General features: G+C 24.7%; 3 protein-coding genes across 20 annotated transcripts; 1 reads left to right on the forward strand and 2 right to left on the reverse strand.

Annotated features, from left to right (window-relative positions):
* Window positions 1-302: 302 nt before the first annotated feature.
* On the forward strand, window positions 303-15,252 carry LOC118443000 (uncharacterized). 7 transcript variants are annotated; one of them, XM_035869371.2, is made up of 46 exons: window positions 303-791; window positions 1,201-1,383; window positions 1,448-1,644; window positions 2,461-2,515; window positions 2,887-2,921; window positions 3,080-3,254; window positions 3,591-3,776; window positions 3,849-4,025; window positions 4,764-4,814; window positions 4,887-4,925; window positions 5,017-5,136; window positions 5,264-5,353; window positions 5,886-5,975; window positions 6,090-6,218; window positions 6,326-6,343; window positions 6,422-6,472; window positions 6,569-6,706; window positions 6,817-6,912; window positions 6,993-7,124; window positions 7,239-7,349; window positions 7,476-7,571; window positions 7,637-7,771; window positions 7,858-7,902; window positions 8,012-8,095; window positions 8,194-8,286; window positions 8,432-8,590; window positions 8,699-8,794; window positions 9,190-9,249; window positions 9,354-9,443; window positions 9,560-9,706; window positions 9,867-9,962; window positions 10,425-10,487; window positions 10,607-10,693; window positions 11,407-11,490; window positions 11,591-11,734; window positions 11,977-12,024; window positions 12,114-12,211; window positions 12,294-12,759; window positions 12,966-13,190; window positions 13,312-13,392; window positions 13,503-13,640; window positions 13,723-13,911; window positions 13,982-14,128; window positions 14,209-14,468; window positions 14,578-14,713; window positions 14,914-15,252. In XM_035869371.2, exons 1-46 carry the CDS (start codon window positions 582-584, stop codon window positions 15,115-15,117), a joined length of 5,754 nt encoding a protein of 1,917 aa, XP_035725264.2. In that variant the 5' UTR covers window positions 303-581; the 3' UTR covers window positions 15,118-15,252. The 7 variants fall into 7 exon arrangements, with proteins under 7 accessions (XP_035725264.2, XP_085512378.1, XP_085512379.1 ...); XM_085656252.1 differs by having other exon boundaries at window positions 2,890-2,921; XM_085656253.1 differs by having other exon boundaries at window positions 2,461-2,473.
* Window positions 15,253-15,340: 88 nt separating this feature from the next.
* LOC118443001 (uncharacterized) lies at window positions 15,341-17,167 on the reverse strand. The gene is made up of 4 exons (XM_085656258.1): window positions 16,105-17,167; window positions 15,934-16,015; window positions 15,699-15,843; window positions 15,341-15,546 (listed from the first exon to the last, which is right to left on the reverse strand). Exons 1-4 carry the CDS (start codon window positions 16,439-16,441, stop codon window positions 15,379-15,381), a joined length of 732 nt encoding a protein of 243 aa, XP_085512384.1. The 5' UTR covers window positions 16,442-17,167; the 3' UTR covers window positions 15,341-15,378.
* Window positions 17,168-17,189: 22 nt separating this feature from the next.
* Rab5 (RAS oncogene family member Rab5) lies at window positions 17,190-24,187 on the reverse strand. Of its 12 annotated transcripts, XM_085656260.1 has the most exons (7): window positions 23,929-24,044; window positions 21,284-21,426; window positions 20,680-20,848; window positions 20,119-20,270; window positions 19,665-19,881; window positions 19,383-19,507; window positions 17,190-17,455 (listed from the first exon to the last, which is right to left on the reverse strand). In XM_085656260.1, exons 2-6 carry the CDS (start codon window positions 21,287-21,289, stop codon window positions 19,395-19,397), a joined length of 657 nt encoding a protein of 218 aa, XP_085512386.1. In that variant the 5' UTR covers window positions 21,290-21,426; window positions 23,929-24,044; the 3' UTR covers window positions 17,190-17,455; window positions 19,383-19,394. The 12 variants fall into 12 exon arrangements, with proteins under 12 accessions (XP_085512386.1, XP_035725258.1, XP_085512389.1 ...); XM_035869365.2 differs by lacking the exon at window positions 21,284-21,426 and having other exon boundaries at window positions 24,008-24,113; XM_085656263.1 differs by lacking the exons at window positions 21,284-21,426; window positions 23,929-24,044 and adding an exon at window positions 22,955-23,167.
* Window positions 24,188-24,252: the final 65 nt, after the last annotated feature.

Raw genomic sequence — 24,252 nt, forward strand, 5'->3', positions numbered from 1 at the left:
AATAATAATTTTTTTTATGAGATTAGAAATAAATGCCCTCTATATTGATATTTAATGTTGTCGGAGTTATCGTTTGTTGATTTATTCTCTACTTTACCATAAGAATAATAATTTATTTTATTATTTAAAACAATTTTTTCTTTTTATCCTTTGTTACTACTAAGTAATGCTATATCTATATTATAACCAAAAAAAACATATAAATGCATTTGTTGAATTTAATATGCGACCTAATATGATACATCATTTTTAGATATACAATTTCTACCTTAACGATCATCGAGATTATTTGATATAACTTCACTTATAAGAGGTCAATGTAACGTTTATAAGTGATTTAAAAAAAAACTATTTTCACAGAGTGTATCGCTATCTACAATTACCTACTCTTAAAAAGTTCTCTTTAGCATCTGTTGTTCGCTCGCGCCATATATAAAAAAAATGGCGATTTAATTTGTTATTATTTACCGTATCAGAATTATTTTTATTATCCGCACCTGTGGATATAAGAAGATCTTAACTCTAATTTGAGGTGTTAATTCTATTTAATTCTATTTAATGTACAATTTTTCAATTGTGCCATGTATACGGTCAGTACTATTGTTCAAGATTCTACAAACCTCTCTGTTTTGCCAAAGCGAGAACAAATTTGCACAGCAATAGATAAAAACACTGGGGAAACTTGTGGCGAAACGGAAAGCTTACAGATTCTTGATGAGTTTCGTAAATTATATGAAGCTCGTATCGAAAAGGTCGATTCAGAATCGGCAAATGAATTCGACCGTGTATCAGTAAGTTAAATATATTATTTTGTATCTGCGTGCACGGTATATTCTTATGACTGATAATAAGCAAATAAATTACAAATTCACACACATTCGTTTTTTCTTAGTATAATATATATTTAAATAGATGAAAAATTTATAATATGTAGATTTTAATGGAATTTCATACATTCAATTTGCAACCATTTTTTTTATTTTTCTAATTATCTATAATATTTGACAAATTATTTAAGTTTATCAGTTGAAATATATTTATAATTGTTACATTTTAATAATATACTATTTATGTACTTGTTAGATTAATTATTTAATAGGATTCAAGCTTTTACTATTTCCTAAAAAAAATTGTTTACATTGTAATTGTATCATTAAAAAATTAAAGAAAGGAAAATAATACAAACGTATATAATTTTAGATGAAAATGAAAATAATGACAGAATGGATTAAGGATTTAGGTGAACAGAATATTATGTTAGTTAATACTGTACAAGACCTGGAACAAACTGCTAGTGACAGAGTTAAAATATTAGAAGAAAAATTAAAACAGTCATCTAAAGTTGTTTCAGATAAAATTTTATTATCGAATCATTCAGAGGAGGTAATTTATTATATATTTAGGTAGTATATTCTTGTATAATATAAAAATATTAATATTATTTTAGAGGTTAAGTGTACTCTCAAATCGTATAAGAGAACTAGAAAATGATGAAAAGAGTTTTCGTCAAAAAATAGAATTTTTGTGGGTTGATATTAAAGGATTATTAGAATTACTTAAGAGAGCTCAAACGGATAATCGCTGGAATCTTGATGGCATAACATTCTATAATATTAATCCAAGTGATATTCCTACTCCTCTGGAGTAAGTATAAGTAAAGAAGGTTCAAATTAATGTGTCTTTTTTTAAATTTTTCTAATATTAGTAAGTACATTATCAGAGAAGTTACTTTCTGTTTATTTATTTTTCTTTCTATAAAACTTTTTCATAATATTTTTTTACATAGTGTTTCTAATTAATTTTTATTAATTGTTATACATTAATATTATTTATATTAAACTTAGAGAAAGCTATAAAAAGAGAGAAATGTATAGAATATATATATATATATATATATATATATATATATATATTTATATATATGAAAAAATATATCTTCAATCTCATAATATATGCACTTTTATGGCTTTACAACTTTGATTATCTCTCAGAATATAGGATTCAAACAATATGATGGATAATCAAGTAAATAGATAATAGAATGTAAACAGTAAAAATATTATACATCTATAAGTATACTTTTATCACAGATTAAAATATATACAACATACACAACATACAAAAATATACAAAGCACAACACGAAAACATTATTTTGATTATTAACAGAAATTAACAGATAATCAAATTTTCGTTATATACAAAAATCTTGTGATATGCATGCTTTCATTTTTATTACAACTTTTTCTTTTGCTTATTTTATCTATTTTCATAACTCTATTTTATATTAATTCTAATTTAAAGAAAATATTGAAAACAATTATAACTTTAAATTATAATTATAGAATTCTTATTTCACTAAAATATATTTGAAATATATAATAAAAAATAAAATAAAATATACTATCTAGCTGTTCACTATTATTTGCTTTTTTCTTATTATTTTTATTGTTTGTTACAGTGTATGTGCCCAGGTAAATACAAGTATTAATATAGATGACACTATAAATTCAAAGGTATATTTGAATTAAAACAATTTTTTACAATGACTCTCATTTATCTATCAGTAAAAAATATTTAAACTATTGTATTGTTATAATAAGCATTTTTGTATTTAAAATTAGTATTGATTCATAATTAAAATAGATTATTTTTAATACAAACATTAAAGACACATTTTATTTAGAAATTAAATGTGATATAATAATTATAATAATATTATAATTATAATTATCCTTTTAAATATAATAATTAGTTTATATTAATTTTCATTATAATTTATATATTATTTTAATTAATGTTTTATTTTTGATATTGAAAAGAATGTTTGTTATGTTATTCAAAATAGAAACAAATGCAAATTGAATAAATTTCTTTTTTCAAACAGCAGGTATCAGAAATGGAAGACAAGGAAGCTCATATGTAAGTACATATAATAATAAGGAGTTGAATGAAACGTTTTACAAAATTTAATTGATGGAGAATTTGTCTGTTATAAATTGTGCTATATTTTTATTATTTATAAATAGCTATTATATACATAATATAAACATATTATATACATTAATTATATTTCATAGGTGTCAGATTAAATTTGAAGAAAAAAGTGCTGAACTTCATAAAAACTTAGCAAAGGAAGAAACTGTAAAAACATATGTTTCTGATGTTCAGAGTTTTAGTAATGAACTTGTACAAAAATCTCAGCAAGCAAATCATTTCTGTTTTGGGTCATCACTTCCCACGAATTCTGATAATGTAAGTTTCTGTTTATCTATATGATATAGAACAATCAATTGGAATAATAATTCCGACAACAATAATGGGCATTTTTTTCCATGTATATTATATATAAAATATTATTTCTACATATTTGAAAAAATTTATGTGCATATAAATTAATCTTCTAGTAATAGTTGATTAACAATTTTATAGGCAATCATGCTGAAATAAAAATTAAAAGTAAAAATATATTAAAAGAATTAAATATATTACAATTAAATGATACTATAAAATTTAATATTTTCATTTCCATTGTATTGTTTTATATATCTTTGATATTAAGATAGTTTCGTCATTTCTGTTGCTGTTCAGACAATCTTAGTTGCTGACATAATGGAAAATAAATATATTGATAATGGTCTAGAAGTTAAAAAACTTCAAGAGCATTTACAAGATACTGAATCAGATATAACAAATATAACATATTTGCAACTTCAGTTAAAAAAGAAAGATAAAGTGATTGAGGAAATAAAATGTCAAATGAATTGTTTGAAAAAGGTTTGCTTTATTTACTTTTGTATTTGCTTCTTTCAATTTTATTATTATATCGTTTATATATACTATTATTAGGAATCTATGGAAACATATGAAGCATTAAACATAGAAATTACAAAAAAGCACGATTTAATAATGTTTTTGAGCCAAGAAATCACAAAATTAGAAGAACAATATCGTTATGCTAATATGCAAATTCATTTTAAGGATGATATTATAAAAAAAATGAGAAAGAAACAAATTGAATTAAAGGTATACTTTTAGTCTATATTTTATTCTGGATATTTTATCTGATTATCCTTTGTTTTAGTCTTCACTTCCTGTTCATCTTCATTGCATGTCAAATTATCATCAACAATACAGTGCTAATGGTAATATAAGATTTTCTCATAAGTTATGCAATAAAATTATAACACCATGTCACTTATATAAAGTTGTCAAATATAAAGATCATATATCTTTTCCATATAATAATTTTGATACTTTATTATATCATAAAAAAATAATTGAAAATGTACTCATTATTAACCTACAGTAACAAAATAATACAATAACTAATCTAGACAATTCTTCTAAACAAATATACAAAAGGGAAAGTGATAAAAGCAGAAGACGACGTAACATTGACAAAAGTATTGTGGAATCCATTAGAAATTTATCACCAGCTTGTAAAGATACTATTACATAACACCATCGCAAAAACAATAATTTTTATATTGTCTAAATCATAAGCGTTTCTAACAAGTAACTATGAATATTAATATTGAGCAAATGATAAAATCATAATCTTATTTTATTCATCATAATAAAAAATATGTATTACATATTTAAATTATTAATATTATATATACATATATACATACATATAATATAAAATTTTCAGCATGGTTGCCTTATTCTTGACGATATAATTTTAATTATATATTTCTCTATTTATACAAAATATTTTTTGACCAAAAAGAGAAATCATTTCTATGTATATGATTTCAGAATATTTACTCTTCACTGAAAGATCAAATTGATGCTGATGCTTATCTAATGGTGAGTTAAGGTATGCTGTTTTAAAACTTATTTTTATATTATATATTTCATATAATGATAATATTTTTATAGGATACAGAACCTTTAAGTAATTCAACTAATTCTTATCAGGTATATATTATTCAATGTAATTAAATTTTATAAAATTTACATGTTTATATTATTCATAATATTCTTAACATACACAATACTTTGTTTTTAGAAAATATTTATGTGTTTTTCCAAAACAAACTTATTATTACAAAAAGAGGAAGAAAAGCTTGATGATTTGAAAACAGAGCTACAAAAAATCGTACGACATTTAAAACAGAAAAATGTTGAGGTAAATTAATAAATAATCAAATATATAAGTTTAATACTTCATAAAGTTACTAATTATATCTATTATTAATTCAATATATTACAACTATATATTATTATAATATAATTGAATAAAATTATATTTACAGCCATGTGAACATAATTTTACGACTGCTTATAAGAACATACAAAACATTAAAACGATCCTAAACATTTCTAAAACTTCGACAGATGATAGAGTAAGTCAATTGCATTTAAACTTTCATTATTATATAAAATATGAAGTAACATCTTTTTTAAATATAATGTACAAAGAAAACATTTTGTGTATGTGTGTGCGTGCGTGCGTGCGCACCAATATGTGTATTTATTATTTTACTATTTAAACTATAAATCTTTAATTGAAACTAATCAAGTAAATGAATGTATATTTCTATTTGATTATAAAATGTTATTTTTTTTACATTTATAATTAATAAACATTTTTCAGTATTTGTAATATTGCAGAATGCTAAAAAGAAGAGTTCATGTGTTTTATAAGGAATTCCATGAATTATAAAAGAAAAATTATTTAATATCATATATTCCTAACTATATAATACAAAATAATGCAGTGCTTTTGTAACAATTTACAGTTGAATAAATATAATAAACACAATAATGCATTGATTCTTTTTCAAGGAAAAATGTTTATTGATATTTAATTTAATATATCAATTTCATTGGGAAAGTTAATAACAATTTAGATCATAGAAAGTATATTTTTTGCAGTCACAAACTGAAGAAAATGTACAACCTTTTATACTAAACATTGAAGCTCAATTAAATAGCGTGTACGATGCATTGCAAAATGAAAAGCTTGTACGTATTATGTTTTAATAACTTTGAATGACTAGTTTTAACTAAGTTGTATTTTGTAATGAGTATAATTTTATTTTAACTGATACTTCAATAATGAAACATTTTTGATTTCAGAGGCATGATACAGATAAAAGTATGGATACATGGATACATGATACAACAGAGAAGTTAATAAAGAATATTGAAAATATTTTCAGAATATGTAAAGAAAAAAAAAAAGCGATTGAGTTTATGGAATATACTGTATGTATAACTTTTTATATATATAATACTAATTTTTATGTAGTACATACAATAAATTACATACTAACAAAGAAAATTTATATAATCATTATTTTTTCTTATTTCAGACCGCTAAACGAAATGAGGTACAAACATTAAATATCTATAATATTTTAAATGTATAATAACATAATAAATATATTATGCTTACTTTATCTTTATAGATGCAAAATAGAATGAATAATTATGTTACAGAAATGTCAAAGGATGTTACAGTAAGTATTTTATAATTTTATTTGATACTTTTGGTATTATATGATTTTTCTATTGTTTTTATACATTTATTATTATCCTTTATTAACATTTTATAGTCAAATCCAATTACTGCACAACAATTTAAATTAATGGAGGAATTTCGTGTATGCACTGTTGAGGCTCAAGCAGCAACTGAAGATATTCGTGAAGAAATTAGTACTATTCTTTCTTCATTTGCTGCCCAACATCAAAAAGTATATTCTTATATTACTCATATAAAATTGTTAATATACTTAGTTTAAGTTGTAGATCTGAAAACCATTACAAAATGCATTACAATTTATATGATTTGTGATATTGATAGTACACTGAACTAAACAAAATGGTCAAAGATACTCAAGAACATTTACTACGATTGCGAGAAACAGTAATACAAGCAATTAATACATTAGAATTACAAGTAAGATGAAATCGCATATATCTTTTATTATATTATAAAATCAAATATTCTTTTTGTGATCATACTTTTTAATATATCAGGAAATAGAAAGGACAAGACATATTGAACGAATTACAGCTGAAAAAGTGAAACTAAAAGATATAAAAAATGAATTTATTCGTGCCCAATCTGAATTATTTAATTATGTAAATAATATGCAAGAAAAAATCAAGGTAGGAAGGATACAAAATTTTTAATAATGCAATAAATTTTTTTCTTTTTTATAATTACATTTTGTAAATTATATATTTAGAAATATTCTTTTTTATTTTATACGTTTATTTTAGGATCAAAATCTACCTGAATGTGTAGAAACATACACATGTAATGATTTATTAAACTTTGTAGTTGACAAAATCGAGCTTTTAGTTAACCATGTTCAAGTGCATCAAAATCAGGTAAACATTATTCAAATGTAGGATATAGTCGATAAGTAATATGTAAATAAAAATCGTAGAGAAAATCAAAATGAATTAACCGTTCAAAACTCTATATTTATCATTTATCTATATATATTTTTTTAGGAATGTTTTTTTGCAACCAATTCAGTAGAGTTAAAAGAGCAACTTTGTTGTACAACATGTTCTTTCCAAGATTTGCAGAAACACATGAGTACAATTGTAAGTATAATTATTTTTTATAATTTATTTATTGTAATATTTTTTTTTCAATCAAATTATTTTAGTTAATGCGTAACGAAATGGATGAAACAATTCTTTGTGAAAAAGAAGAAAGATTAGGTAGACTTGAAGCAGAAATTGATAATGCACATACAAAGATGCAAGATACTTTAGAAACTTTCTGGAATACAATAGAACAGGTTTTCCACATATCCTTTTTTGGTATAAGAGTAATAATAATAATAATGAAATATTAAAGTAATGAAATATTACAATATTCTTTTAGGATGATTTTATTGACCATTCAGCAGATTTACAAAGCCAAAATCAGGTATTATATAATTTATACATTATACTATTAGTTATTACTCTTAGATTAACTTTTGAAAGAGAACAGTTTTACTTAGATTTAATATGTATAATGTAAATTCTATCTATAGACAATCAATGAATTATTAAAAGCAAAAGAAGATATACATAAATTAAGAAAGGAATATGATGATTATAAACTTAAAACATTACAGGTATGAAAGTATATGTATTTCTGGTAATTGTTGTGTTCAAAACAGAATAAAAGTAACAATTTACGTATTCAATAAAATCCTTATTTTTTAACTTATAGAAAATATGTCAAACAAAATCTGATGATAAAATAAATCAATGGAAGTGTCGCATAATAGACTTAGAAGAGCAGCTTCGCATCTTACAACATGAGGTTATAAACTTAACATTTTATTAACTTATTATTAATGCTGATTTTTATACTGTGCTATATTAACAGATTTTATCATTGAATCTCTAGAAAGATTTGATTTTTATTTTCTTCATAATAATATACATATTGTTTGTTATATAATCAGACTAAATGTAAACAAGAAGCCAACAACTTTCTAAAAAGTAGTATTGAGTCTATGGAGAAAGAATTATCTTCTGTACAAATGAAAGCAGAAAATTATAGACGTTCCTATTCTGTTGATAGTATAGATTATCAAAAAAAAATTTTAGAATTAGAAAATATAGTAAGTAATAAATTTAGTTTTTTTTCTTCATATAATATATATTATAAAAATACAAATTACATATAAAATAGCAATGTATTAAAAGTTCATTATTTTATATACTTTCAGATCAAAGTACAAAAGGAAGTAGAATCAAAACTTAGAAAAAGTTTAGATAACAATGAAATAGAGCTTCAGAAATCAAGGAAACATTTGGAACCTTTTGTAAGAAGCAGTTATGAACTTTTTTATTTGTTCTTAAGATTTCATGTTGGAATATCTCAGTCACTTTTGATAGTATAAAGAAAATCTGAAAAAAATGAATTTGTTTTAAAGTAGCCAATATGATAATAGAGAAAACTTTTCCTTGAGGATCATATTTTTTATAATATAGAGTTCACCGACATTTCTACAAAACTGATGAAATTACATAGGACTTAATTTATCCTCAATACAATTTATCCTCATACAAAATTAATAAAATTAATCAAACAAATACTTCATATTAAAATATGCAATATTCCAACATCTCATTTTAAATAACTCACCAACATATAAATAATATATATATATATATATGCGAATAATGAATACATATTATTTTTTATTTAATGAAAAAGCATATAGAATGTACTCCAGAAGAATTATCTATATGTTGTGGATATCAATTGAAACAAGAGGTAATAACCTTTAACAATTATTAATTTATAATACATCATTTAATAACAATTAATTTATAATGTAAATATTGACCTGTAAAATTGAAACCTTTTAATTCATATAGAATACATCCCAGCTTGTTAATATATTACAAGAAGCAGTACAATCTACAAAAAGTGGACTTCAAAATGTCGAATGCGAACTTAAACTGTTGGTATGTTTAAATCAAATGGATGTTTCCATTACTTTATATTATTAATACAAAACATTTAATATTATTACTATATTCATAAGAATAATAACAAATATCTAAAAAAAAATAATCTGTAGATGTGTGAAGGATCTTCTCAGTCTTGTACTTCAACAACTTTGGTAATGACAATTATTGATAAATTAAGAAAATATGAAGGACAATTAGAAAAATGTTATGGAGACATTGAAAATCTTAGAAATACATTATGTTCTAAAGATAAACTTGTAAGTATTAAATTGATATAATGAAGATTATTTTTATTAAAAAAAAGAAAATATAAAATATCCTAGTAATATATTATAATCGATCATTATAAATAGCAATATATTTCAAATTATACTGTAGATATATATGAATATACAAGTTCATACTTTTTTGTTTCAGTTAGAAAATATGAACCAAGTAGTTATGATCCAAAATGATTCTATAGCAGTCACGCAAAATGAGCTGAAGAGTCTCTATAAAAAACAGCAAGAAAAGGTAAGTTTTATGTAGAAATTACATTTTTATAAGCATGAGAAGACTGATAAATGTTATAAGCATTATATGCTTTTGTTATTTTATAAGTTATACTTAAGATTAAAAATTTTAATTCTATTCAAATAAAACTAATTTGAAATCAATTCATGAAACAATTAAATTAAAGTTGATGTACATACATAAATATTTAAATACACTAATAGTAGATTACATGTACACTGCACATTCCAAATTTTTTATTATTTTTAAATTTTAACAAAGTATCACTGTCGATAAGAACTAAGAGTTGTGAACTTTTACACTCGCGATATTACATCTTATTTTTAAAATGTGATTGTAAATAATTAACGAAGTACGAAGCAATATATTTTTATTTCCAAATGTTATTAATGAAGGTAGGTGAAACATACATATTTTTATACTTCATTATGTAGTACCAATTTTATTGTTTTTTTTTTCCAGATAAACATGCAGGATTGTATTATAGCTCAATGTGAGAAGGAAAAAAAAGAGTTATCCAAACAGGTTTGTATCTTCTCAATTTTATTAATATATAGATTATTATATGGATTACTGAAATATATGAAAGTAATAATATGTTTATAAAATTAATATTGCATACTTGTCTCTTCCTTTTTGTACAGAATGAACTTCAAGCACAAACAATTGGACATTTGCAAAATGCTGTGGTTGAAGCCAAAAGATGCTTAGATAGTATGGGACATAAAGCAGTAAGTGATGCAAGCGAACTGTGGAGTTCAATTTCGTCTTCAACATTCGGTCACGGGAATGTGCATGACGTTTAAATTGCTTTTATAAACATATTGAACTGATTGGACAGTATGCTAAAACATATAATTATGTATGTACTAATGTTAACTATCATTGTAAATATTTTTCAAATATTATAATTAAAACGATAATTTACACATGAGAAATATCCAAACGATTTTATTTTTTTGACATGATCATTTTTTGAATTTTTCAATGCTACACTTAATGTGCAAGTATAAAACTCCTATTAGCTCTTTTCAAAAATACCAATGGCAATTAATTGTGAGTGCATAAGTGTGATACGTGACAAAAAGTTTAAGCCAGTGTGGTATGATATTCGCAATGCATGTGGTATGTATTATTCTATTTAGAATAAAATAAAATTAACAATGCGTTTCAAAATAATATTACGATCTGCATAGAAATTATGTATTTATAAAATCTTATCTAACTATTATACCCACCTTATTGCTTCTAATATGTATAAATTCTTAAATACTTATCAAATAAGTACATGACAATTAACTAAACTATATTATAAACTATACTGATTATTGAATTATTCTGCTTTTATTACACTGAAATATACTTACTGTATTTATAATTTTATAATCGTTACTACTTTAAAAACCATAGATAAAAAATTAATCGGAAGTTAATTTTCTTGTAGCTTTTTGTTAAAGGTGAAACTATTCAATTGTTAACAATGTTTATTGACGAAACTCAGAATCAATATAGCGACTGTTTTACAGAAGTAAGTATAATATTTAAATTTAATCTTTATGTATGTATTTAAAATATTTTTGAGAATAATAGTTTTATGAATTTATTTAAATGTTATTTTTTAAATTAAGGCTGCTGCACAAGAAAAATTGTTGGAATTGCAACGAGATGCCATAGACACTTTGCAATCGAAAATTGAGTACATGATTAATGATAAATATTTAGTAGTTACTTCCTTACATACTACATATTGTTCCATATTAAGCATAATACAGGTATAACAAAAATAAGATTCATGTTGATATAATATAATATATGTATATTTATGGTTTTAATAAATTGTAAAATTATTAATGCTTAAAAATACGTTATATGTTTAAAATTTATTATTACAAAAATTATTAATGCAAATGAGACAAACTTAATAGTATTAAAATACATATAAATGGATTCTTATGATTATTCTTACTAATAAACTAATTATGGAAAACATATTAATTTTATTTAATTATTTTAGGATCAACTGAAGCTTTGTACAAATGATTTTCAAGCATTAATATACAAGGTAACTTTTGTTATATTTACACTTCATTAAAATTTCATATCAACTTATTTTATGTTGGATTCGAAATTAAAATTGTTTTTACTTTACAGATAAATACTTTAATGCAAACAAATATTCTTTTGGGAAATAAGTACATTACTACAAAAAAATTATGGAAAGAAACAAATCAAGAATTGCAAGAATTAAAGTATTATAGAATTTGTGTAGTTTACTTTTTTACGATACTTTTAACTTAAAATAATAAACTATATTATGATATGATCTTACAGAAATATGTCATCCAAGGACAAAAAACAAACAAAAATGTATGAAACTAAATCTTGTCAATGTAAAATAGACATTGAGCATAAGAGTTGTATGACACAGAATCTTACATTAGAACAAACTTCAGAAGATTCTTCAATATTAGATAAGCAAGAACATATACAAGATCCACTTCAAAATTATGAATCACAAGCTCAGACTGAAATTATAATTAGAGAAAATCAAAATTTAAAGAAACAACTACAAAAATACATATCAGATTTAGTTATACTTAAAAATGAATTGAAAATAAAAGATCAAGAAATAAAAGATCTTGAATGCTGTTTAAAATATGAAAATCAAAATCTAAAGATAAGTTTAGAGAAACAAACGAAAGAATTTGAAGACTTAATAATAGAATTAAATATTGCTAAACAAAAAGAGATTAATTTAAAAAAATATGTAATTGATTTGGAAGAAAAACAAGAGGAGGTAATAATAATGTTAATTTATAAAACATTATATAAAAAAAGAAAGAATGTCCTTGATAATTACAACTAACTTTTTATATATATATACACATACATACACACACACAACGCACGCTCGTGTCACTTTCATTATTTATTAAATATATTATAGTATATAGTATACAAGTATATATTAAATATTAATACTTTTAATTGCATTATTTTTAGATACAAAATCTAAAACAGCAAATTGATTGTAACAAATCTGTAATAAGAGAACAAGCTCAAACCATAGACCATTTACAAGGAAAATTATGTACATCTGAACAACAAATTAGACAATACATATCTGAATCTACAAATTTTAAAGAAAGATTTTTATCGATAAAAGTATTACTCAAAGAGAAATCAGATAGTATGGCAAAATTACAAGCAGATTATGAAGTATTAAAAGTATGTTATAAATTTATAAATGTACTTTATTGTAATATATTTAGAATACATAACAATATAATAATTATATGATAATTATATGATAATAATATAATAATTACATAATAATATATATTTACAGAATGAAAATACAATTCTAAAAACAGAAAACATTGCATTAGAAACTAAAACAAAAGAAGATCATTATTTACTACGAAAGAAGGTATCAGTACCCATAAATTGCACATTCATTTCTACTGTTCTAGAAATATCCAAGAAAATAACGTTTTTTATAAACGTAAATAAAATCATAATATACCATTTTTATTGCAGTTAAAAGAAACTCAAACAGAATTATCTTTTATAAAAGACAGTTATTACAAAACAGCTGAAGATTATGATAAAACTCAAGAAAACTTGATCCAATCTGTAAGACGAGAAGCGGAATTACAAGAATCATTAACAATTGCAGTAATATATCATAACATTATATGTAATTCTTTTTCATTTTCATAAAAAAATATTTTATCATTCATAAATATACTTTTCCTAGGAGAAAGAATATTGCTCAAAGCTTGCAAATTTTGAATCAAAAATTGTTAGATTGGAAAATTTAATATGTGAACTTGATGAAGAATCAAAGGATACTAAGAAAAAATTATCTTCAAAAAACACTGAGCTTTGTCAAACACAAAATATGTGTAAATCATTTTCCAATCAATTGAAAACTGCACAGCAAGATGTAAGTCAATATTAAATTAAATATCAATAATATGTTTCTAATAATATTATTATTTGATATCAAATATCAGCTGTATGAACTTCAAGAAAAATATCTAAAAATGGACAATTCCAACTGTTACTTAACCCAACAATTACAAGAATGTATAGATGAAAACTGTACTCTTTTGCAACAGAAAACTTCACTTGAACAAGACAACTACAAGTTCGCGAATCAAGTGAGATATGTCTACTGTCTGTTGTAAATATTAACATCTATTTTGATCAATATAAATTTTGAAAGTGTAACTGTTTGTAGTTACATAACATGCACCAATCTTTGATGGAATTGAAAAAAGAATGTCAATCAAAAGATAAGTCTTTGGCATGTGTATCAGCAGAATTAACTGAAACAGTAGTAAACAGGTCAGAACTTTGCAATGAATCCCAATATATGGTCTCATGTATTCGTACATTGATGGCAGAACAAAGAAAGCTTGTTGAAACTCTTGTTTTAAAGTTACAAATTAAACAACAACAATTAACAATATTTAAACAACAATTTGGACATGAAAAAAAGTAATTATTTATTATAAAAGATTCAAAAATATTTATATTTTAAAGTCAATTTTATTAAAATGAAAATATTTAATTTAAATTTTATTTAATTTGAAATTTTAATTTGTAGAACTTTATTAGTCAAAATCAGAGAACTAAGAAGAGTGAACAATATATTAGCACAAAGATTAAAAAGAGTACATAGAACAACAATTGGAAAAAATACTAAAAGTGCTGGATATTCATATTTGACACAAAACTTAGGTGTATGTATCATTAAATATCATTAAAACTTATTATACATTACATTACATATAAAGATATAAATCAAACTGGATGCATTCATAGAAGTATCTCTTATATTTGTAATAAATTTTAATATTAAGATATAAACTATAAAATCTTAATATTTTTGTAATATAAAATTTTATGTAGGAAAAAATTTAACTTTCCCTTATATGTTTAGAAATCCTCGATATACCCGATTAAATCTGTACGTCGCACTTCAGTGTGCGGCAATTCTTGGTGGTTTCCTAAGATGGAATATATAACAAATCAATTGAGAAAAAATAATCAATGGTGGCACACAAACATAGCTAATAAATCAAAGAATAATAGTGGAGTAGATGAAAATCGAGATTGTGGTTATCAATCATCTGCAAGCAAATGACAATGTATAATAAAATCTGTCATAGCATAGTCGAATCAAATCGATGTATGATAGAATAATAAGATAGAATAATAATCAATATTGTTTACCAATGAAATTTGTAAAGAATTTATGCATTAATGTTATGATTAATATACCCTGTTTTTTTATATATCTTCGTAATTGTATATTTTTAATAATAACTTGTATTAATCATATAAAAAGAATTACTTTATTTTTCTTAATTATCAGTGCATTTATAAATAGTACAAAGATAATAAGTCATGCTGCTAAATAAGTGGTTACATCATTTAGACTCATTTTAAGATTGTGACATGGTAAGCAAGCAAGTCGAAGTAATGCAAGATTTTCCATATACACTGTGTGAAAGACTTCAAATAATAATTTGCATTCGTCTAAATTAAATATCTCATCGGACTTCGGTGGATTCTAAATATAAATGATAAATATAGAAATACATTAAGATAAAATAATTTATGTTTGGTTCTTTCATAAAACCAATTCATAATAACACCGTTTAATAATATACATACTAATATATTTTACTCTAATACACACTCATATGAGTAAAAATGACTAACCAAAATGGTATGTAAAAGTAAAGTATCGCAAAAAAAGTTATATGTATCTTCCATTGTGTACCATATATTGGAAAGAAAATAGCGATGCGTTAAATAGAATAATCCTATTGATGCAAAAATGCATTTTATACTGAATAAATTATCTCTGAAATATAAGCAAGCACAAAAATAATGTTAGTTGAATTTATAAATACATAAATATAATTATTATAAAAGTATTTATGTATTTATTTACCTAGTAATTTCAAAAATTTCCCACGCAATTTTTGGAAAAATATCGTTTCTTTCTTCGAAAATATATTTGGAAAATTTAAATTCTGTAATATGACGAAAATGTAATATAAGAATTTTAAAACTTATATAAAAAAAATTGTATTAAAACATTATTTATAACACGTTTACTTACTGAAAAACGATAAAATTACATCTTTATCTCGTTGATGTTCTTTTACGAAAGCTATATCTTTAAATGAAATTAATTCCCAAACGCATAATTTAGGAACTAATAAATCATAATAATCATGTATTGGATTATATGTACAAAACCAAGGGCCACACAGATCATCGTAATTTATATTAGAATCAATTATTGTTTCAGATTTAATCTTCCGATACGATATAACATTTTTATAATTAATAGATACAAATGGTTCGGATAAAAATATTCGTCCGACATTCTTTATATGTTCTGCTTTATTAGACTCAGCAGTATTTTTAAATTGATATCTCTTATCTTTTAACATTTTTTGGTATATATGTATATATTGCTATTATTTTATGCAGATTTGTTTAAAAATATAATTATACAAGATCTGAAAATTGCAAAAGATTATACTGAAATTATTAATTGCAACAGACAATGGTAACTAGAGCGACGAATAATCGATTATTTTTTAGTTTATTGGCTATGTGGATACAATCTTTCTCTAACTGCATAAAAAAATAAGTGACAGTATATTATTATAATATTCACAAGTTTATTTTCTTTTTTTGTATAATCATTCATAATTTATCATGATTTATCAATAAAATTAATATACAATATGTTTTAGAGCAAGAACTGTTATACACATTACAATCTAAGAAAGTAAATACATAGTAATTATAGCAGCAGGAATGGCCTGTACTATATCTTACAAGATGCTTGCGTGCCAAAAGTTCATCAAATGTTGTATATGTTAAATGTATTATTATTATTATTATTATTATTATTATTATTATTATTATTATTATTATTATTTTATTATTATTATTATTATTATTATTATTATTATTATTATTATTATTATTATTATTATTATTATTCATTACCATTAATATTACTTATTACACAAATCATATTTATTTATATGATTTATATTATAATGTATTTATATATATATATATTTATGTATATATATATATATACATATATATATACATATATATATACATATATATATATACATATATATATACATATATATATATATATATATATATATATATATACATATATATATTTTAACGAACACCGCTCAGTACTACTATAATAACAAATGGGAGTTTTACCACTTTTTAATAGATTTGATACTCAAAATAGATGATATATCGTCAAATACATTGAGACACACGTTTTAGTCAATCACTCGAGCAAGTGTTCGTGTTGCACATTTCACCGCCCATTCCTTATAGTGGTTTCCCTTCGTGTATATTCCCTTCAAACTCATTGCAGACACACTCATGATGTACTTATCTGTGTTGAATATAGTACATATCTGTAATCAAAAATAAATAATGTGCTTTTTGCGCAACAATTTATTAAATGATTTATATTAAACTTAAATTTTAATAAAGAAACAAAAGATTGTACGGTAAAATGCACTTAATCGGACTCTATTAGCTCTATTATAAATTTTTGCTTTACAAATTCTTGCGAGTGAATTTTTTATTTATAATACATTAATTGTACATATATATATTAAATGTATTTTGTAATTTTCAATAAATAGTTTTAATAAAATGTGATATTAATAAAGTGAGATTCTAAATTAGCCAATTTTTATAAATGTAATGATATTGTTTAATTGATATAAATGTATTTTATTCGAGAAAATTACCTGAAATATATAATTATATTTTGTATACACAAACTACTCATAACTTACCTAAATTAACAAAAAATTTCTGAAAATAGATTATTCTAAAGCTTTTATGAAATCAAGGACACTTAATAAGATTGTAACAATACACATATTGTAACAATACAATACAATATTGTGACATATATGGAATGTAAAAATGCGACGCGTTCATTGAATAAATATTATTATTTACCAACAGTTTTGAATTGGAAATACATCTATATATTACGAAATATAGAGAAATATTCATTCGTAAGTGGCACAAAAAGTGATACACCAGAAAAAATTAATTTTACAGCCTGCATTGTTCATGTCATATTGCTAATGTTGAGAGTACCTATTAACAAAAACTGTAAACTAAATTACCAAAAAATAATTTATATAACATAAAATAGTTTGATAAGGCAAAAGAAATACACCTCAAGATTGCACATTCAGTATGTATATATAAAATGGTGTTTGGTCTTAAGTATAACATTTTTTGTCTTCATTTATATAATATTTGTAGTGAAAATCAACAATTTGAATCAACGTAACTAACTTTTAAACTTCTTCTATGTACTTTGTTTTCTTTTATTAAATTAAAATAAACTCTATATAACATAGTACATCAATTTTGGCGAAAGATTGACGCTTTCACATTATGCATAGCGAATGTCGCCACACGGCAGATTTGTAAAAGTTAGTTCACAATGACGTATTGTTATAAATAGAATACGAAGACGACTGCACTGAAGAAGAATAAAAGGCACTATCAGAAAGATATAAAAATGTAGAATAGTATTGAAGTTTAAATCACAGAACTATGAACATATATATCTTATTATAATAGAATTAGGAAAATAATAATTGTCCAACCAATATTGAATTTGGTTGCACGATTAAAAAAAAACAGAAACTATAAAAAGCTTTTCTATCAATAAATTTATCTAGGAAAGAAACATTTAATTAACTATTGGAATGATTGTCATTTAAAAACAATAGTATAATATGAATATTACATAAAATATTCTATGAAATTTTATCAATCATAATACTTAAAATATAGATAAACGTAAATTTTTAATATCCTTTTATATAACTTTCATCATCTTATGTAGATATTATACAGACATACCATTTAGATTATATAATTATTTCATCAAACAATACAATATCCTTTAAGCATATACTGTTCTATGTTAAATGCAAATATATTATTCAAAGATTTCTTATCTTTTGTACAATGTAATATACAACCTAAGGTTGATTTTTTGCTGAATAAACAAAAATGAAGATTTAGGAATATATACTTTAGAAATAAGAATAATAATAAAATATATTTTACGTATATTGAACTATTAGATATTCCTAGTGAAAATAACATTAAATTCAGGCTAACTTTTAGTAAACTGTTTCTCCTTTATAAAAATTTATAGATATATCATGTAATAGTAATTTCAGTTTTGAAAAATGTTCAATTACTGAATATTGCATAATTACTCTACTTTGTTGTAGAAATAGTTTAAAAATAGCCAATTATCATAGTCATATAGATATCGATATTAAATATAACACGTACAGGTTTGGATAATCACTTGCAGCAATTGCCGGTTGCTGCTTTTTGCCCTTCTGATTCAACGAGCCGACGGCCTTGCCCACTTGTACTTGCACTTCCTGACTGCTCATTTTTCGGAAGCTTTTTAGCTGCAAAATACAAAGTAACAATAACTTTATCCTTTTTTGTCTTGCATATTAAAACATAAAACATAAAATATAAAGCAAACTATTTTATACATTTGAATTTAATTTCGTGTACAAAACAAAAAAAATGCATTTTTCACTAAAAATATATTATACTTACCAATTGCTAAAAATATATCATTAACATTCATTGCTGTTTTGGCTGATGTTTCCATAAATAAAAGACCATTTTCATCAGCATATGCTTGAGCTTCATCATATTCAACGACTCTTTTGTTTGTGAGATCTGCTTTATTGCCTGCTAATGCTATAACTATACTTGGACTGGCTTGCCGTTGCAATTCTTTTACCCACGTTTGTGCACGCACAAATGTGTCCTATTTTTATTAAAGAAAAAACAAAAACAAATATATCATACAAAATATTATGGTGTAATATTAATACTTATTTTATAATATTATTTGACAATATGTTTATAGAATTTCATTAGATCAATTACATAAATTACTTTACAAAATGATGAATATTTCACTATACAAGTTATAATATGTCAATAATAATTAATAAATATTGTTCATATACAAGAACATTTAATGCACAGCATATTTACACACCTGATTTGTAATATCATACACAACAATTGCTGCCTGAGCACCTCGATAATACATTGGTGCAAGACTGTGATAACGTTCTTGACCTGCTGTGTCCCATATCTCAAACTTTACAGTCGTGTCATCCAAACATACAGTTTGCGTTAAAAATGCAGCTGCAAATTAAATTATTAATGAAGCAAATAAGAGATTATAATTTAAGTATTGATATTACAAAAAACAAACATATTATTGAAATTCAAATATTTTCTTTTGTCTAACACAACATCAGAAAAATGCTGTATCTCCATTGCGTTCGCTTTTCAATTAACCATATGATTATAATAACATGCAGACACATGTAAAATGTGATTCTTGCAACTTGTTGATTATGTTTCTATCTATATTATCTATCTATCTATATTATATTCCAATTATGTAAATGTATATGAAATATGTAACTTGTATTGAAAACATTTATTCAGTATATGACAAAATAAAAAATAACCAAATATATTAACCGAACAATCTTCTATGTACAAGATATCTAATAGATTTGAAATTTATTTCAAAGATTCTCCTTACCTCCTATCGTGCTTTCCTGATATTCATGGAACTGTCCTTTAACAAACCTAAGAACCAAACTTGATTTTCCAACTGCAGATTCTCCTAGTAACACGAGTTTGAACTGACATATTTTTCCCTGTGTTGAACCATTTGGCCTTTGAGCAGTACCTCGATTAGCCATGATCTCCTAAAAAATGAGAAAGTAGGAATGAAAACAAAATACTTAGATTTATATTAACATATACATACAAACAATATTTAATGTGTATATTCTTAAAATACATTCTTTTTTGTATTTTAATACATAGGTTTATCATTAAGATTATGCATAAGCAAATTATTAATTCAAAATTAAACAGTACTTCACAGCAAAATATTGCAAAAGTAAATCTTATATATCTAACGATTATTCGCATTAATTTTTGTAATATTTTATTTTAATATTGAAATTTTTATATCAGTCTTATAATAAAAATATTGAGATGTATTTTTAAATAAACAGAAGATCCTATAAACTTTTATCCGTACCCAAAAGTATAGAAAAAAAGAAATTTAATATTAGTTTTAAATAATACCTCATATTTAATAAGATTTACTCAATGAAAAGTACATAGCTACTCACTGTCATTCTAAAACACTGTTTTGAGAGATAAATGTCTATTTATACTAGATCTTTACTTGTTGAAGATAAGGCACTCATTTACGTGCATAGTACTTTGGTCTGTACAAAAGTTCTATAGATTCACATTAAGTTTAAAAAAGTATCTGTATAAAAAAGTTTAACGTAAAAGCAGATTATTAAAATTAAAATAACAAAAAAAAATATGAATAATTATATGAAAGGAATATATATATATATCTAACTATACAAACGAAAATGTAATTATAATATATTATAATTAAAATCTTAATTTGTATGCTTTTATGATTTAACATTCCAAAAAAAAAAAGAAGAAAACCTTAATGCATAAAAACTCAACAATACATATCACTCATTCCTTACATTTATATATGCAAACATACTCGTACTTTCTCAAATACTAAATAAACGCAATCAGATCTAATCTATGACATCCGAGAAAATATCATTAACATGAACATGCAGATATGACTTCTAAATTATTTCTTCGTACCTAAAATTCAAGAGAGATGCTAGGAATGCACTTATAATAATAATCACTTACGTTAATGAAAAAAACAAAGGAGAAAAAATTATATACTAAAAAAATACACCACGATCTTTAGCCCATTAAGGCAGAGCCATTGATAATTGCATTACTCAATTAGTCTGCTGCTTCTGACAGATTCGCCTCCCTTCTCTCTGATAATATTACAATTGATAAACTGCAACTGATAAAACCGAAAACTGGAGAAAATGAAAAAGCAACGAAAAAAGAAATCAAACTAATCAAACGCTGTATTACATTACAAAAAAAAAAGTTCCAAGATATCGTTCTACCGACCTAACCAACTCCACTATATAACCTGATATAAGAGTATCACGATGCGGCAAAATAAAAAAAAAAAAAAACCATCTCTAAACGCGTAATCTCATGCAATAATTATCTACATAATTGGCACCTCGTAACCATGGACAATAGTATCGGGGGACAAATTAATATTTTCATCGAAAAATCACGAAAAACCGTTAAAGCGATGCATTGCAAATATCATGAGAAAAAGAGATGAAAGCATGAAACATGTATACGTCACACCTAAAGCGTGTGAGCAGCAGAGAAAGACCGAGATAGAGAGAAATGAAAAGATACCGCCAAACGCGAACCAGTAATAAGTAGTGTAACGAATAAGAGAGAAAGACAAGCAGATAGGCAGAGATAGGGAAACGAAACATGTTAGGAAGGGAAGGGAGAGGAATAAAAGGAGACTACATAGGAAAATGGGGATAGAAACAGAAAGGAAAAAAATAATAATAAATAAAAGAGAATAAAATGATGCGCAGGTAATTGTTACAGCCCTGAGTACTTGTCACCACCCGTTAAAGCGTCATCAATATACAAAATATTCAATCAGTTAATACAGCTTGTAAAATGACGATCATGAAAGATAAAAAAACCCGTGATTCTTTATATGCCAAACAGGATTTGCATGTCACAAGTGATAATTTTTTCGCTTCTCGTTCTCTCTCTTTCTCTTTCTCTCTCTCTCTCTCTCTTTCTCTCGCTTTCACACAAACTCTTTCTCTCTCTCTCCCCCCCTCATGCTTCCTTCGTGACATTAAGTATAAAAGCAATCGTGACAGCTCACAAACTGAGTCTCTTCAAGATTTACGCACAATTAATAGTGCACTTTTTATATTCTTCCAACAATACTCAACAGAGTATAAATGTTTTTTTTTTTATTCTCTTGCCCTTTTCTCTTTTCTCGTATTTATAAATTCATACGAAAACGTAACGTTTTTAGCACTCGAACGTGTTCGCGTCAAGTAATACGGCTGACACAGCCACCTGCAGTTGTACGCCAGAACAGGGAGAAATCGAATTTTCGAGAATTTAACCTACTGTAAGTGTTCAAAAAAGATTGCTTATGTGTTGAACAGGAACGTGTAACACTGACTCTTTTAGAGGGAGGACAATGGACGCACGATACACGGCACGATGATGATTAATAATGTCAATTCACAGGCCGCGCGTATACACGATCACTTTGGTCTCTAGTAAATCGGCCCAATAACCGACCATAGATCGTGCAATCTATATAGAATGTATACATTTATGACAGCTCAGTGGATTCACATAACACGACTTTGCGAATTGAAACAGCTTCTTTTGTTCCTCTCTCACTCACTCACTCACTCACTCACTCTCTCTCTCTCTCTCTCTCTCTCTCTCTCTCTCTCTCTCTTCTTACTTCCCTTTTTACTTTCTCATATTTAGGTATGCTAAAAGAGAAAAATTCCACTTCGCGAGTAATCGAAAGGACGAATGATAACGCGTTATTTACGTCTTTGTCTACACTTATGGACAAAATCCTTCCATCTCTCTCACTCACACGCGCGTGCTGTCTCTTTTTCTCTCTTTCTTGCCCTATCTCTATATTTCTATATATCTCTCACTTTCTTTCACTCTCACACTCTCTCACACTCTCTCTCTCTCTTTCTCTCTTTTTTTTTCTCTCTCTCTCTCTCTCTTTCTCTCTTTTTTTTTCTCTCTCTCTCTCTCTCTCTCTCTCATTAAAATTATACACAATGAGGAAATTCTCAAAAAATAAAATTTTTAAGCTTGACACTTTCCAAAAAGTCCTGCGTACTTTTAGAACACGCACGATACACACGCTACTCGGCCGCCACTATGTCTCGAGAGCGATACAAACGGAACACAACGCAAACCTTTTCCACAGATCAACGGCTTGAACCGATCAATTACCAATTATTTCGTGACAAGCGTGAGGAAATGTGACCAATTTCAGTTCTTAAGGATCCTTTTGAGATGAGGTTTCCCCAATACCGTTTCCTTTTTTTCTGCAATATGAAATTGCATGCATTGTGCGTTTTGATGGGATCCGGTGATAGGACAACAAAAACCACCAAACCAATAATGTTTGAGGAATTCTTGCCAGTGTCATTTTCTCGCG

Source organism: Vespa mandarinia, chromosome 4 (assembly GCF_050613455.1).
Source record: "Vespa mandarinia isolate Hongniang chromosome 4, ASM5061345v1, whole genome shotgun sequence".
Classification (NCBI taxonomy): domain Eukaryota; kingdom Metazoa; phylum Arthropoda; class Insecta; order Hymenoptera; family Vespidae; genus Vespa; species Vespa mandarinia.

What these genes read in the sequence shown, in the direction of transcription:
- LOC118443000 (XM_035869371.2), top strand. Translation starts at nt 582, where the DNA reads ATGTATACGGTCAGTACTATTGTTCAAGATTCTACAAACCTCTCTGTT. An exon ending in CAGATTATGAAGTATTAAAA is followed by an intron (nt 13,191 to 13,311) that starts GTATGTTATAAA and finishes ATATATTTACAG; the next exon opens with AATGAAAATACAATTCTAAA. An exon ending in ACTACAAGTTCGCGAATCAA is followed by an intron (nt 14,129 to 14,208) that starts GTGAGATATGTC and finishes AACTGTTTGTAG; the next exon opens with TTACATAACATGCACCAATC.
- Rab5 (XM_085656259.1), bottom strand. An exon ending in TCAGGAAAGCACGATAGGAG is followed by an intron (nt 20,271 to 20,679) that starts GTAAGGAGAATC and finishes TTTAATTTGCAG; the next exon opens with CTGCATTTTTAACGCAAACT. An exon ending in TGATATATTTTTAGCAATTG is followed by an intron (nt 19,508 to 19,664) that starts GTAAGTATAATA and finishes TGTATTTTGCAG; the next exon opens with CTAAAAAGCTTCCGAAAAAT.
- LOC118443001 (XM_085656258.1), bottom strand. Translation starts at nt 16,441, where the DNA reads ATGTTAAAAGATAAGAGATATCAATTTAAAAATACTGCTGAGTCTAAT. An exon ending in TGTAATTTTATCGTTTTTCA is followed by an intron (nt 16,016 to 16,104) that starts GTAAGTAAACGT and finishes GTCATATTACAG; the next exon opens with AATTTAAATTTTCCAAATAT. An exon ending in GAAATTTTTGAAATTACTAG is followed by an intron (nt 15,844 to 15,933) that starts GTAAATAAATAC and finishes CTTATATTTCAG; the next exon opens with AGATAATTTATTCAGTATAA.